We start from the raw sequence: 15,691 nt of genomic DNA on the forward strand, positions 1-15,691 counted from the left end.
TGCTTTCGTGCTGTTTAAAAACAGCTAGCAGACACTGTATTTAAACATTTTTAAATCCATGAAGAGAAAATCTCTTGAAAATTTTCTCAAGAGAAAATCCTGTCTTCAAAATAATTTCTCCTACCCTCATGCATTCCCATTCTATTGGTCTTTGGTTAGTTTATGGCCGGAAACTGTATAGGACAGTGATGGCGAACCTTTTTGTAAATGCATGCCAAAATTGTCTGTGTGCACATGATAGCATGTGCCGTGTGCTCCACACCCACAATGCAATCATCCCTCACCTGTGCATGCCTGCACGACCACCACCCCCGCGCAGGGGGAGTTTTGGCCCTCCCCAGGCTTCAGGAAAGCCTCCGGAGCTGGGGAGGGCAAAAAATGGGACCAATGGGCCAACCAGAAGAAATCCGGAGGCTTTTCTGAAGCCTGAGGAGGATGAAAACGGTCTCCCTTGGCCCTCTGGAAGGCAGAAAATCAGCTGGCTGGCATGTGCATGCACACTGGAACTGACAGCTCACGTTCTGGCAAATATGGCTCCACAGGTGGCACACATGCCATAAGTTTGTCATCACAGGTATAGGATCATACCAACTAAATATAAAACCCAATGCATCTGGACACACTGGCAGGGGAAGGATGTTTCAAAGTATTAGGCGATAATATAACGTAAACTCAGGAAAGTTCAATCTTACCTTTTCCAAATTATTGAGGTAGAGTAGCTGGCCTAGTTTCTTCTGGAGCTGTGATTTGGCAACTGCTTTGTCATTCAAAAGTTTCACTCTATTTTGTTCCACCTAGAAACCAAGTGTGGTTTGAAAAATCTCCTATTACATTGTGAAAAAACTTTGTAGAATGCTATCTTCTCTAGCATTATCACTAATTAACAAATATCTGTTTTGTTTAAAACTATTCTGTCCTTCAACTTCCATCAATTGCCTGAAACAGGAAGTTCAGATGGATAGAAGAGTGTTGACATACATTATATGACATGATTGTCTTACTATTGCTCCTCCTGTTTTAGTTTAAAATTGATTTAATTTTGAACTATTTTATGGTATTTTTATTGTTAACAACTTTGAAGACCCATTAAGGCCGATGAGCAACCTATCTACTATATACAAACAAATATGAAGCATATGACTTTCAACATTATAATGCAAGATTTGGTTTAAAAAAATGTTAATAAATACAGGCATATTTCATTTTATTGCACTTTGCAGATGTGTTTTTTTACAACTCTTTAGCAGCAAAATCATTATGACTGAAGGCTGAGATGATGATTAGCATTTTTTTTAACCAATACAGCATTTTAATTAAGGTATGTACTTTTTTAGACATAATGCTAATGCACATTTAATAGACTACAGTTTAGTATAAACGTAACTTTTATACACAATGGGGAGCCAAAAAAGTCATGACTCACTCTATTGCAATGATCTGAAACAGAACCTGAAATATCTCTGAGGTATACCTGTAACAGTGTGGAATGTTAGTGGTTTTTAGTTTCAGATTGTAGCCCGCAATGACTGCTAATCATTAGGGCTATGCAGTTTTGAACTAAAATGTCACTTCAGATCCACTGAAGCAATCTTTCAAAGTTAAGTAGCAACTTGTGCCAAAGCCCTCACTATTGAATAAGGTTAGCCCCAACTCAATGCTTTACAAACTGATTCACCTTATTAAGCAATATTCCAGCTTCTCAAGTATAAAGATACGTCACCTCATGTGGCTCAATTATGTGAAGAACAGGGTGATTGGGTTTCGGCTCTTCTGGATGACGCATTCTGAGGCGTTCGGTGGCCATAGCAAGTTCATCAATGGCAGAGACATGGTCTCTTAAGACCATCCAGTATTCATGAAGCAACTGAAAGGTCAATTGTTTTGATCAGGAAAAAACTCTTTAAGTTGTCTTCAATAAAACATAACATTTGTACAGATTCTATGATAACAGGGTCAGAAAATATAACAGGAGCAGTAACGTAGGTTTCCCTCTCTGCTTGCTGGACAAGCAATTCCATCTCTAAAGAACACAGGAAAACAATAAAACTATGCAAAAAAATCTCTTCCAGTAATTTCTACCTGAATATATTCATATATGTGCATATTTATGTGCATATATAGACACACATACCCAGATACACATCTCCTTAACATACATGGACACTGATGTTAATACAACCTTGCAACACCTAGAGAAGTAATCCAAGCAATTATGTCCCATTTGTAAATACGAATTAGGGACAAGTTACATCTTACTTAAAGATATCTAGCACATAACTCATAACTCAGATTATTAGTTAGTGAACGTTTTGGAGCATTCAATTTTCCATAATGAATTTTTTGGTATTGTGTTACTGGAAGAAATACACTTTACCTGATGTCTTAATCTCAAATGATACTGTTACGTTATGCAGGAATTAAGGATATAAATTACACTTAAATAATACACAGCACATGTCATGGAAATCAAACAGATAACTGTACATATATCATGGATATATTTAGCAGTTTCTCCTATGTATTTTCAAACAACCAAAAATGAAGAAATTTCCCCCCACTATTAATATTGATTAATGCTAGCAGTTTCAAATTCCTTACATTCTTTCCTTACAAGTTCCTCCCATTCCAAACAACTATTTCTTACTGGATAAAGCAAGTTGATGCATGAGCAATAGGATTATTCTAAAAAGTCAAGTATATATAGACATCCATCTCTGCCTTACATGCCTGCTATTAACAAATTATCCTGGACACTAGATTTATTGTTTAGCATACCTACTCTCAGATGAGAACGCATCTATCTCTCTAAATGTGGCAAAGTTTTCTACCATCAATAAAATTTGATAGGACCTAATGAATTAACACCTGATTAAATTCACAATATACAACGGCCTATTATTTCATTACTTTTTTATATATTACGAGCATTTTTAGTGTTTTGCAATGGCTTATGTAATAAAGTTAATCTGAATCTTGTGTCTTGCAGCTTACTTATAGTAATATATAATTTCAGGCTATACTCGAATTGTCCACATGCCTGATACCAGGAAACTATTTTTATATTAAGATTTCTCCGAGATTTATTTTTCTTGTTCTACCTTATATTCCTTTTTCCATGCTTCAAAAAGTTCCAAGAAGATGTTGCCTTCTTCAATTGCCTTGGAATCTAGCCTATGAGCTTTGGCAAAAGACAATATCGCTTTCAAGGAGCGCTCAGTTTCACTTGTTGCCCAGAGACCTCTACTGGTGGTAGGCAAACGATCATCAACTAGGCCTTCTTCATCTTCTATCATTTCTTCAAAGATCGCCATCTGGCCTTTTACACTTTAATGCAAAAACATTACAGCTGTCATCATATCTGAAGATTCCATACATCTTAATAAAAACAAAGATATTGGCAAAACAAAACAAAATACACTTTCTTAACTGGAAAGAGGTGCCACAAGGGCACGAGAACACATGATGTGATCTCATTATCTGAAAAAACAAACCCACCATACCCAAATATAATTCCTTCTTCAAAAAGCACAGTGACCGAAAGCAATTCATTTAAGCTCTACAACTGGATAAAGGGCACAATAGTTTCTAAAAAAAACGCATCCTTTTTTTTGCAGCACTAAAATTCAGAAAGTACACAGGCCTTTTTTTATCAATTTTTGATTAATAATTAGTTTTGGATGTTTGATGTTGTCATTAAAAAAAGGAAAGCTTACGTGTGCGAAAAGAGTTTTGATTCATATTCTGTGAACAATTCATCAGCTTTACAAAAGACGCAACTGGAAATACAAATTTTACAAAAAGATCAGTAAACAAACATGCCTGCTAAGTAAGGGGGCTTCTTCAACAGAAATATACAAAATCAATTCCCTTGAAATTTTAATGAGAATTCAACAATTAAAAAACTGCCTTTCTATCTAAATAAATCAAATAAGATAAAATGTATGTATTGTGTCAGCTGCACATCGATTATCTATCTTATGTTAATTAATCAATTAACTGAATAATTCATAACACACAGTATAACAACCAGAATTTTTTTTGTCATAAAGCAATAACGCCACTTACAATCTCATGACAATTTTACCACAACAAACAGAAGAAAAGCAGAACGAAATCTCTTTAATTTGGCCAATATTTTTTACACCTACTTGTTTAGTGGCAATCTTACTGGCCGCAGATGGCAGATCGTGGCAGCCTCAATAACTGCTTTGGAAGGAGGTCCTTCCAGATTTTTCACAGCTTCTCTCACTTGTTTCTGCAGTTTCTTCACTTCTTCCATTTGAGTTGTCAGAAGATACTGCAGTCCTCTGCAGTCACGAAATCTAGGAAAAGATAAATGGATATCCAAGGATTAGAACATTATTTTGGAACAGATTTATTCAGTCATGTATCTGAAATTGATGGGCTTTAGTTACAATCTGCTATTTTCAAGGTGGTGTCATAATTAATCACATAGATTAATGTGGAATAAGTTGTTTTTAGGGATGCACTAAAAGATATGTATAGATTCCATATTATATTTTCAGAACATAAAAATGGCTTTACACATACAACACCCACAAACATATGTAGCTAGAAAAAAAAGGAAAGTTGGGAAGATCAATTTAAAAGAGAGGTGCTATGAAAAAAGCTATATACACCAATTCCATAATAATTGCCATCTTTATGGCAGGACAGAAAGTTATTTCCATTTAATTTAAATTATTTTAATTCTCTTTACTCCTCTGATTGGCTATGGACAGGTAAAATAAGTTATCAGACAAACTACCCTGAGCAGACCCACTGGAAGTCTTAAACTGTTAGAGTAGGCCTTCTGGTATCACGAAGAAGCCAGCTCATGCAATTTGCACATTAACAACCAGCATGAGAATTTCTTACATCTCTCCCTCAAGTTAGTCAAGATTGCCCAGCATGAATGTAAAACCATACAGATCCACTTAATATTGCAAGTTTATTGCAAATGATTACGACTTCTCCCATAAGCAACATTATAACTGCAATGAAGAAGTTGAAATTTAGCAACATTTTTTTCTATTTGTGACTTACTTATCTGCCATAGAGAGCTTATTCATTTGCTGTTTGTAATTACTGGTCAGATCATTTTGTACTCGCTGTACAAGCTCCTCATCTATTGCATACTGTATTGCTGACTGAATCACATCCAACCACCAAGGTGAACTGGAGCGTATCTGGGGTATAGCAGAAAAGTTGTGACCATAAATAAATGTCTCTCATGCTTTCCTGGACCAGGTTGTATCATGACAGGCTTAACAGTACTATGAGTTCAAACTAATGATGAGAAAAGTTGTCTTCTCCAAGTATCAAAGAAAAAATAAATTATGCAGAGAAACTGAGTTAATGGCATAGTAGTATGACTTAAAAATAATAACCAAAGGAAAGAAAAACATCATATATGGATATGCAATAATACACATCTAGTCTGTTTTAACAAGTTCTTATGTAATGCAATATTATGCTAGGGAATCTTTAGCAACTTACTTAATAATTTTAAATGAACCTGAAAAATTCAGCTCTAGATATATGTTTGTCAATGTGTTTATGTGTATCAATTTTGATAGCTATTAACATTTCCATCTTGTGCCCATGTACAACCAGAGCTGCCTTTCAAAAATAGTCTGGCAATGTATTTTTTTCTTGTGCTTAGCATGTCTGGTAGAACAAAGGACTATAACAATAATTTCTTACTATTGGATAAATACTTGAGTTACAAAATTCCTATCACCACCTTACTTTGTGAAATTCTAAAAAAAAAAAAATAGTAAATGCTCCAGATACCTTAAGATACTTTCTGAAGAAAAAAATACAAGATCTACCTGAAGCACAGGTTTTTAATCACTGAAAAACAGCACTCTCAAAGACAATGCCTTGTGAATAATCCATTGCTAATGCTTCCAAAGATGAATGCCTCCATGATTCAGTGAGTCATTCCATAACTACATCTGTCATTTCTAGTGCTGCACAATGCTCTCTCTAGCATGGAGGAACAGTGTCAGACTTTGACCAGAAGGCATGGACGAAGTCCCCACTGAGCTGTGAAGCTCAACCATCTGTACTGTCTTACCTCATGTCAATTTTATGAAGTTAGGCTAAAACATCTGAGCTCATTGCAAAAGCAGAATGTAAGTATGATATCACATTTTCTAGAGATCCTAATTATAAAATGTCCTTAGTTTCCTTAGTGTAAAGATACCTTTTGATTTGGGATATAGAGGAAATAATCTAAGTATTGACTCTCACAACTGGTCTGAAAGATAGTTATCAAAGATACACATTTTTTTATCTCCATGCTGATGCTACAAAATTGCATTATGGTTGAACTTCACACAAAATATAAGTTAAGAGGTCGATATGGCAATCACCTTCTGATTGATTAGTATTAGTTTGGATGTCTGTATAAAATTAAATCTGGAGGAATTACTACACTCAGTGGGTATTGTTCTGTTCTCTGTTTGGTATAAAGGCAGCATCTAATAATAGCATATACACAAACTAAACTGATACCTAGAAAGAGAGACAATAGTTGAAACTATAATAAATGCATTACGTTTTTATAAAGAATTCTTTGAAGCACATGGCCAGAGACATAATGTAGTTACTGTCCTAGCAGATAATTCTAATGTGGAGACATTTTTAAAGTTACCTGACTTTACCATGACACCATGTGTTTTAACAATTTGGCTAAATTAGTCTTAGAACTATTTCTAAGCTAGATGTTTTTGTACTTTGTCTTCTTAATAAAGGAAACAAGTAAGATGTGACCACTATTTAAACATTTCTAAAGAACCTAATTAGCTTTTGAATGATAGGCTGTTAATAAACAATCATATTTTTAATTCACTAAACTTATAACAGAAGCTCAATTTGTGCTGTGCAAAACATTTCAAATTAAAGCATTCTTAATTTGGAATGCGACTATTTGAGTGTGAAAGTCCTATATGGGATGTGGCATCTTACCTGAACATGTTTCTAATATTTTCTAATTCAGAACATATACACATCCTGATTTCAAGATGCCCTGTAATAAAGGATGCAAAAACATAGTATCTCTGTATGTTAAAAAGATAAATCAAATAATGGCAGCCATGTCTTACTTTCCTTTGGAGTTCATGAATTGTCTGTAAAACTGGCTGCAAAGCCTGATGAGCTTCAGCAACTTCTGCATTTGATTTACTCATATAATGCTGGCGGAGTTGTTCACACTGCGTTTAAAGGAAAGATTAGGTAATCATATAACCTTAACAGGAAACCTTTTAACAAAGAAATACAGTTACTCCTTAGATATATTACTGTAATTAAACAATTCTAGAATATTAGCCTGGTTTGATTAATGATTTCAATAAGACAACAAAGTATAATTGACATGGGTGCTCCTAAACAGACAAAGAATCCCCATTCCTAATCCTGTGAAAATGTTTTACTAGCCCTGGACCAGTACAGATTTATTACTCCAGAGTTTATCATGAAATGTCCCATATGGAAATGTTCTATGTTTGTAGACACAACTTATCTATTTTTATAGACTTTTTAAATCTTTTTTTTTTTTTTGCAAATTGGTACTCCTTTACTCATACCCTGAAATGTATACAATGAACAAGTACCTCTTCCTTAAGTCTGCCATCTCTTAAAGTGGGTGGTATCCCAGGATGATTTGCTGTCAGAAGTTCCATCAGATTGTGTGTAGAATGAAGTCTCTGCCAATGTAACATATATGCCTGTCATGAAGTCGAATATATTCTGAAGACTGTAATAGGGAACCGTTTAATGCGTAACAGATTTGCACACTAAGAAAACTTAGAACATAATTTCTTACTTTTAATTGTACAGTACTGTATATACACATATACAGATCAGGGCATCTGACCAGGATGGCTATTTTGTATGGTCACTAAAGTAACTTTTATTTTTTTATTTTATTTTTTTAAAGTAAAGGTCTGTGAGGGCTGCAAGGAATATGGATTATGATGTGATGAAAAATTCTGTTCATTTGAAAGGATTTTGTGACAGAGGAATGAAAGGTTTTAAAATGGTTGCCTTAAGCCCTTTACCTCTTTTGTCCAAAACATGTTATTTCTGAACAGATGAAAACATTTTCACTGCTGAATTTAAATAGTGTACTAAAAGCAAAAAATTTGAGCCAGGGGGAAAGGCTCCTTGAATTCATGGCGTTCTTTGCTCCAGATTCTTTGTTTGACCTTCACAAACCCTGCCAATAGCCATATCAAAGTAATGGAGAGGGAGAAAAAATAGGCTTTTAAAATGGAAATGTATGATATGAAGTAATATAAATATTGTAAATCAATAACTGGAAAACACACACATTCTTTATTTCAAAAGCTTTCAAAGCATTCAGAAGCTGAATTGAAAGACCCATCATTTCAAATTATCGCTGTCAAACATGTGTATACAAATGTATCAGTCACCTGGACAATGACAAATAGAGCTATACAACCACACAAAATTGATTCAATAATTTGTTCCAGAAAATTACTGAACTCAATTCAATAACCATGGAGAACCACAGAAATGACCTTGGAGAAAGAATACAAGTAGTCCTTAACTCATGATTACAACTGGGGCTAGCATTTCCATTGCTAAGTGATGCAGCCATAAAGCGACATCACATGACCCTATTGCTTAGTGATGGCAATCCTGGCACTCCACACTGCAGTCATTCAGCAAATTCCACTAGCCCTTAGGTAAGGATCTACCCCAATCCAAGCCATCCCAAACTTGAACTCTCCTAGCCCTAAGCTTTGGTTCCTCCAAGGTAAAAGACTGCCTCTCCTTCAACTCCCCCCAACTGCCTATGCCCCTCATTTCTATTCTTTTGACCTCCCTGCACCCTGCCTTGCAGGGCAGCAAGCAGCCCCAGAAGCATGTGGCTCAGGTGTTTCATGGCATACCATGACTCTGAAACTGCAAAAAATCCCTCCGCTGCTGCACAGCATGAAACTGCAGCCGTCCTGGAAGCTTCAGCTACCCCAGGATGGCCCAGAAGCATAGCACAAAGCCACTGTGCCCTGGGAAACTCCAAAGATGCAGTGCAAAGCCTCTACATCCCGAGAAGTTCCAACAGCTGATCTATTGCAGGAAGCACCCCAGTCCAGGCCTAGTTGCACTCACCCTTGCCACCCTGAATCCCAGTGACCCTGCCATCTGAGCTGCCCATCACCATCTTCTTGATCTTGCTACTGATGAGATTTAGATGTTCTGGCTCTATGAGGCAGCTGCTGGCCATGTGTGGCCATCTTCTCCAGGTCTCACAAATAATGGGCATGCGACTTGGAGAACAGTGTATGTGATTTGGCGAATGGCACAAGCAGGAAGAAGTCCTGGCACGGCCAGCAGTTACCTTGCATAGTGCCATTCTAGAATACTGTGCCAGCAGAAGATCATAGAACTGCAGCTGGGGGGCAGCAGTTCTATAATTTGTAGGGTAGCAGGGGCAATTGAGAGCAGCCCCAGAGGAGCTGGGGAGGGTGCACAGTTAGAGGAGATTTACCCCAGCAACTTGCTATTTTCTCTGCTGGCTTTACCAATGTGTCCTACGGAAGCCAGTAAATAAGGTTGTGAATGGCAAATATGTGATTAAGAGGTACTTGGCAACTGATTATAAGTGCAAAAGAGTTGTCAATCGCCCAGATTGTAATCACCTGACAGCAGAAGTGCTGCAAGAGCTGTAACTTCAGGGATCAGTTGACCTACATTCAGCATTGCTATAACTTTGAATAGTCACTGAATGAACAGTCATAAATCAAGGATTACCTGTATATCAGTAAAGCAGAATACTGACATTTTTTCATGGAACCTGTTTCCTGACCTGGCATGCTCAAAGGGCTGACCCCAGTCCTGAAAGCCTGTAAAGTACCATGTTCCAAATAGACTGGTGCAATCACTTCAAAAATACCCATAAAGATTTTAAAAATATCACACACCAATAAACTAAGCTAAGTAATTCAATGCTAAGTGGAGTACAAACAGCTTTGTTCTAAAGAAAGAACTGCATTTAAGATATTTATGCCTTGTTTTTTAACAGTATTATTTAGATCCATCTGCATCAATAACAACCACCACATAAAACAAAATTGAGATGTAATAATTGCTCAGTATTTGTTTATTCATAAATGAATTCATAAAGGTTTAGATTTTTTTAAAACACATTTATTAGTCTATGCGCTCTTTCAAAAAAAAAACCAAATTAGTGTACATACTTGCAATGAATCTGTTTTGAGTTTTTCTTTATGTTCTTCAGAGGAACGTAGAACCTCTCTGTACAGGTCTGCTGCCAAAGCATATTCTCCTGAAAAATTAGCACATTTCAGACTAGATCATTGCATTTCTGTTTTCTGCTTACATAAAATTATACACCATCATTACCTTTTTTAAAGACCTTTAATGTGTGTGTGTGTGTGTGTGTGTGTGTGTGTGTGTACGTACTTCCATTCTCTGTCCATCGGCTCGTCACAAGAGACCATCCAGACAGAAACCCAATATTTTTACTGTTGCCTTTTGTTACATTTGTGTTGTATTTGTGCTGATAAATAAAAAATATTGGGTTTCTGTCTGGATGGTCTCTTGTGACGAGCCGATGGACAGAGAATGGAAGTAGTGAACTTCCTCCCATATTTGGGCATACCAGGGGTTGTGACTTTAAATATATACCTTTCTCCCTGGCTCAGCTGATAACGGAGGAGAGCCTGTGGCTTAATGGTTAACACATCTGCCTAAGATGCAGTACAGCCCAGGTTCGAATCCCAGTAAGGGTATGGCTAGCTGATGAGAGCTAAATAGCTTGAAATAGATCTATACTAGTCTCCCTTTATTTATTTATCAGCACAAATACAACACAAATGTAACAAAAGGCAACAGTAAAAATATTGGGTTTCTGTCTGGATATAAACATACATACACACACACACACACACACACACAAGAATACATGAATCTACTTGAAAAGTTCTTGAATTACCAAACTTCCACTCTGAAAATGAAGTTAAAGAAAATGTCTACCACAGAATTACTCTTCCCATAATAAAAAGATGACATTTCTTGAATCATTCTCTTCACTAAAGAGGATGTGGAGGAAAAATAATATGAAGCATTAATCAGGGAATTCTTTTGGAATTAACAAACCAAAATGTCCAAAATCCAAAGCCCCATCTTTGCCTTGCCAGTTCTACCTTGTTCAGCTAGTTCAGGGTGAATCTGCCATATATTTGACAAGTCTGTTTCAATTACCAGCTGGTAAGTCAAACTTCTTACCAAATACACTTGTGGAATGCTTCCACTGAATTTCTTTCCAATGCTATAATCCTTCTATTAAAACTCAGATAAATGAAGTGACCAAATAACAGCTTCATATTATTTGTGAAAATTGATTTCTGCTTGCTGTTTCTCAAAGTACTGTTCTTGCTGTTCCTTGCATGCCTCGTGGTTGAAGTTGGGGGGAAAAAAACAGGAGATGACTGTTAATGTGCTATACTTCAAACAATGAACCAGGCCCAATTCAAGTATAATAGGAAACCACTATCAAGTGATATCCATGTTTCTCTTCCTGTTGTAATTTTAGGACTCCAAAGAAATCAGTTCAATCTGTTTTCAAATTTAAACCATACTCCAATGTGCCTGATATTGAAAAGAATCTGGTATCAAAGTTGGATTTCAGATTCTGACGTGTTCTTTAAGTTAAACAAATCATAAATTTCAAAGCAGGAAATGTGTAATTGTGTTTTCTTAAGTCCAAGCTTCAAATCTTCTCCTTACAATCGTGAAAAAGTAGAGGGAAGAGGAAATATATAAACCAGAAATTCAGGAAGGTTTATTTATGTCCAAGGAAACCATGGTTTCCCATTGCACTTGAACTCTAAAATTGAAAACTTCACTTGCCACTCACTGTAACTTCCATGCAAAATATTATTTAAAGTTATGCTAAAGCTTGAATGACTTGGACAAGACAGTTCCCTGCATTATCAAAACTATCTGGTTGAAATGGTAAACATGAGTATGTAGTATTTTTAAACAATATTTAAATATACAACCTCTTTGAAAAATACAAACAACAATATGCTGAAACATTGTTTATATCCAGTTCATAAGAAATTAAATACAGGTAGTAAATGAGTTACAACAGTTCATTTAGTGACCGTTTGAAGTTACAACAGCGCTGGAAACAAGTGACATAATCATGTTTCACACTTACAACCATTGCAGCATCATGTGATCAAAATTCAGATGCTTGACAACTGGTTTTTATATGACAGTTGCACTATCCCAGGGTCATGTGGTCACCTTTTGCTAACTACTGATAAACAGTCAATGAGGAAGCCAGATTTATTTAGCAACCATGTCACTAACTTAACAACTGCTGTGATTCACTTAACAACTATTAACAATTAGCAAGAAAAGTTGTAAAATGAGGCAAAATTCACTTAACAAATGTCTCACTTATCAACAGAAATTTTGGGCTCAATTGTGGTTAAAAGTTGAGGACTGTCTGTATAACATCAAGATAATATTAAAAGGAGGAATTTATTGCAGTTCTGAGAGGACAAAGCTTATGCACTGTCAGTTTAATAGACAACATCCTGACATAATCATAATCTCCTCACATTAGAATTTACAATCTAAGAATCGTTTTCTTCTCTTCTCAGCACTTACGTCCTTTAATGAATTATTTTCCAAAATTCCACAGATTGAAATATTAAAACCCCAGATTTCCTAAATCGAAATCCATGTGTTTCTGGGAATTTCCCTTTCCTCCCTTCTAACATTGATCAGAGGTGGAAATCACTGTCCTTCCATAAAGACCAATTGGAAAAATAAGACAAAATTGTGACTCTTACTACACACAGAAGTAGGTTTAGGTCATTTTCCTCAATAAATAAATGTAATTTTGACACAATTGTTTAATTGGGTTATCTTTACCTAGTTTTAGAACTTATTTGGAGAACAGACCACATTTTAGATTCATAGGTTCACAAACTTTGAAACTCCACTGTATTTTATGCTGAAAGGTATGAGTGTGGGATCTATGTTTAAGAGACACAATTATTGGTCTTCCTACTTCAATCTGGTCTTTCAGCTCTCATTTCCTTGTTTTTTCCTCGCAGGAAGAATGATATGGATATGATTTTCTTCCCCAAGTTTGCTACCAGGGCAGGTACTATGACAAGTATCTATGAATGTATTATACTGTTCTTCTTCAAGGAAAAAAGTTGCCTTTTGGAAAAAAAAAACATTTTTGAGACAACTATGACCTGGATGACTTTGAAACTCCAGATGTTATACTGTAAGAACTCATTCATGACAAGGTATTAAATTTATTGGAAATGGTTCGTGAGAGTTTTCTTTTTATTTCATAAATCCATTTGTTGTTTTCAACTAAAGCAAACTGCAAAAAAGCTATTTCTTAAGAGTAATGTTTCCTTTTGGCATTAAAATCCAGAATTGACATTCACTTGATATTTAAAAGAACTGCAGGCAAACTACTATGAACAAAAAGAATATTTGTCACTTCATTTTAAAGAAATCCAGTGAACTTAAGACCAAAGCTGAAGCTGCTTCAAGTTTCATAAAGCCATAAAACAATATATAAGACCAAAGCCTTAACAAATGTGCTTTAGAATCAGCAACGGGGTGGGGTGTTCCTAGGGGGGATGAGCAAAGAACATCAGGAATGTATGCCAAGAGTATAGAATCCCAGCAAGGTCATTCAAGCATGAAGGTTTACCCAGTTGCCCAGCTGAACTATCAGACTCCTACATTGGGCAGCAGCGACATACAAGAAGATGCTGGAGGCCCAGGATAGTCAAGATAAACCAACTAACAATATAGTTCTGAATGAGGGCCCCTTCAGGTTGGATGCTCCTCAACAAGCAACTCAGAAGTGCAGAGAATCTTTTGAATTACTAAGGGTGCTCATGGCATGGCTAATTTAAAGATTTCAGGGCATCTAGTGTAGATGCCACAGTTTCATGCAGGAAAAAAAATCTGAAGTTACAATGATAAAATTATAGTCATAACATGGAATCTAAAAAGCATAAATATGGGGATGTTCACCATACTGAAAGATGAAATGAGGTTGACTGAATATTGTGTTGATATCTTAGACATCAGAGAATTTAAATGAACTGAAATTGGGTGCTTTCAAAAAGATTACACTGCTCACTATTTGGGCACAAAAATAGAGAACACACTAAGCTTTCAGTTAGGTAAAAGATAGCAAGAACAATTGACCACAGTGCAATTAATGATTTAATAGGGTCATTTATATGATGCACATTACTCTTTAATATAAAAATTATGCAAGTTAATGCTCCAACTACTGATGCAAAAGAAGAGGAGATTAATGAGTTTAATGCTGAAGTTCAATTTGAAATCAACAGAATATGAAAGCAAGATGAAATACCTGCTGGAGATTGGAATGCCAAAGGGGAAAATATTGAGGATGAAGATGTAATTCGACTATATGGAACAGGAGAATGATTTATCCATTTCTGCCAATGATTTTTCATTGCTAACAATCTTCAAATAACTAAAATGATACCTATAAACATGGACATCAATGCTTGCCATACACAAAAATCAAAGTAACCATATTATTGGTATAAGAAGATAGCAGAGCTCAATTTTAACACCCAAACATAGCTGGAGGCTGACTGTGAAAAGTTAAGCTAAAGTGAAAAAAAGAAAGTCAACCAGAATCCATGATGTGATTTTGAACATATAGCCACCATTTTTAAGGATAACATCAAAAATCATACTGAAGGCGTAAATCTCATTTATAGGGAACTAGAAGAACTGTGGAATGAATTCAAAGGATGAATGTGAAAAGAGACCAAACAATTGAACAAAGCAAACTAGATATCTGAAAATATATTCCCTACTAATACTAGAAGAAGTTAAATCACCATCCTAGTCATTACTAAATCAGAACAAATGGATATTTTTTTCTAAACACATTCCATGACTTAAATGTCTGGAATCTCCTTTCCATAAGGGGCTGTAATCTAGCACTACATTGCTAGAATGTGAAGTTGAAGACATTATACAATAGCTGCATACTCAATTATTCTTTCTTTGGAATTAGTATGAAGACTGACCTCTTCAATGGCCTCTGTAATTTTCCAGATTTGCTGTCATCTTTTTGGTTAGAACCTTTACAAGCTCTTCTTCTTGCCATATTTTTATAGATATTCCACCAATTCCTGTTCAAGCTGGCTTTAGAAAAGGCCAAAGAACATGAAACATTATTACTGCTGAACAATGGACAATTGAGAAAGCCAAAGAATACCAAGAAGTCAATATGTGCTCCACTGATTATAGAAAGATCTTTGATTCTGTTGATTATATCAAACTGGAAAGTGTTTAGAAAAATAAGAATCTCAAAACACCTCATTTGTTTTCATGCAAAACCTATTATTCATAGGTCAGGAAGCCACAGTCCAGATAGAATGTGTTTGGATAGTCTCCCCCTATTTATTCAATCTATACAGATAGTCCTTGCTTACTGAATATTCATTCAATGACTGTTCAAAATTATGATGGTGCTGAAAAATTATTATGACCAAATTACAATCATTTATGACTCTGACAGCCTCCTTCAGTTATGTAAATGCTATTAGTCAATACATATTGTTCTGGTATTTTTTCCCTCTACTTACAGAACAGA

The 15,691-nt window shown here is 35.7% G+C and overlaps 1 protein-coding gene across 4 annotated transcripts in view; it reads right to left on the bottom strand.

The window, feature by feature from the left end:
* Positions 1 to 15,691, bottom strand: part of SHPRH (SNF2 histone linker PHD RING helicase) — a 61,723-nt gene that overhangs the window by 9,170 nt on the left and 36,862 nt on the right. For 2 of the 4 annotated variants that reach the window (XM_032215404.1, XM_032215403.1), the window contains 9 exons: positions 10,233 to 10,321; positions 7,620 to 7,712; positions 7,113 to 7,220; positions 5,047 to 5,189; positions 4,149 to 4,322; positions 3,714 to 3,776; positions 3,099 to 3,324; positions 1,721 to 1,864; positions 693 to 794 (listed from right to left, as the gene is read on the bottom strand). In XM_032215404.1, coding sequence (XP_032071295.1) covers positions 693 to 794; positions 1,721 to 1,864; positions 3,099 to 3,324; positions 3,714 to 3,776; positions 4,149 to 4,322; positions 5,047 to 5,189; positions 7,113 to 7,220; positions 7,620 to 7,712; positions 10,233 to 10,321 — 1,142 coding nt within the window. Of the gene's footprint in view, positions 1 to 692; positions 795 to 1,675; positions 1,865 to 3,098; positions 3,325 to 3,713; positions 3,777 to 4,148; positions 4,323 to 5,046; positions 5,190 to 7,112; positions 7,221 to 7,619; positions 7,713 to 10,232; positions 10,322 to 15,691 lie in introns of those variants that run through there. The other 2 variants (XM_032215406.1, XM_032215405.1) reach the window with 2 other exon arrangements.

Source organism: Thamnophis elegans, chromosome 4 (genome assembly GCF_009769535.1).
Source record: "Thamnophis elegans isolate rThaEle1 chromosome 4, rThaEle1.pri, whole genome shotgun sequence".
NCBI classification, from domain to species: domain Eukaryota; kingdom Metazoa; phylum Chordata; class Lepidosauria; order Squamata; family Colubridae; genus Thamnophis; species Thamnophis elegans.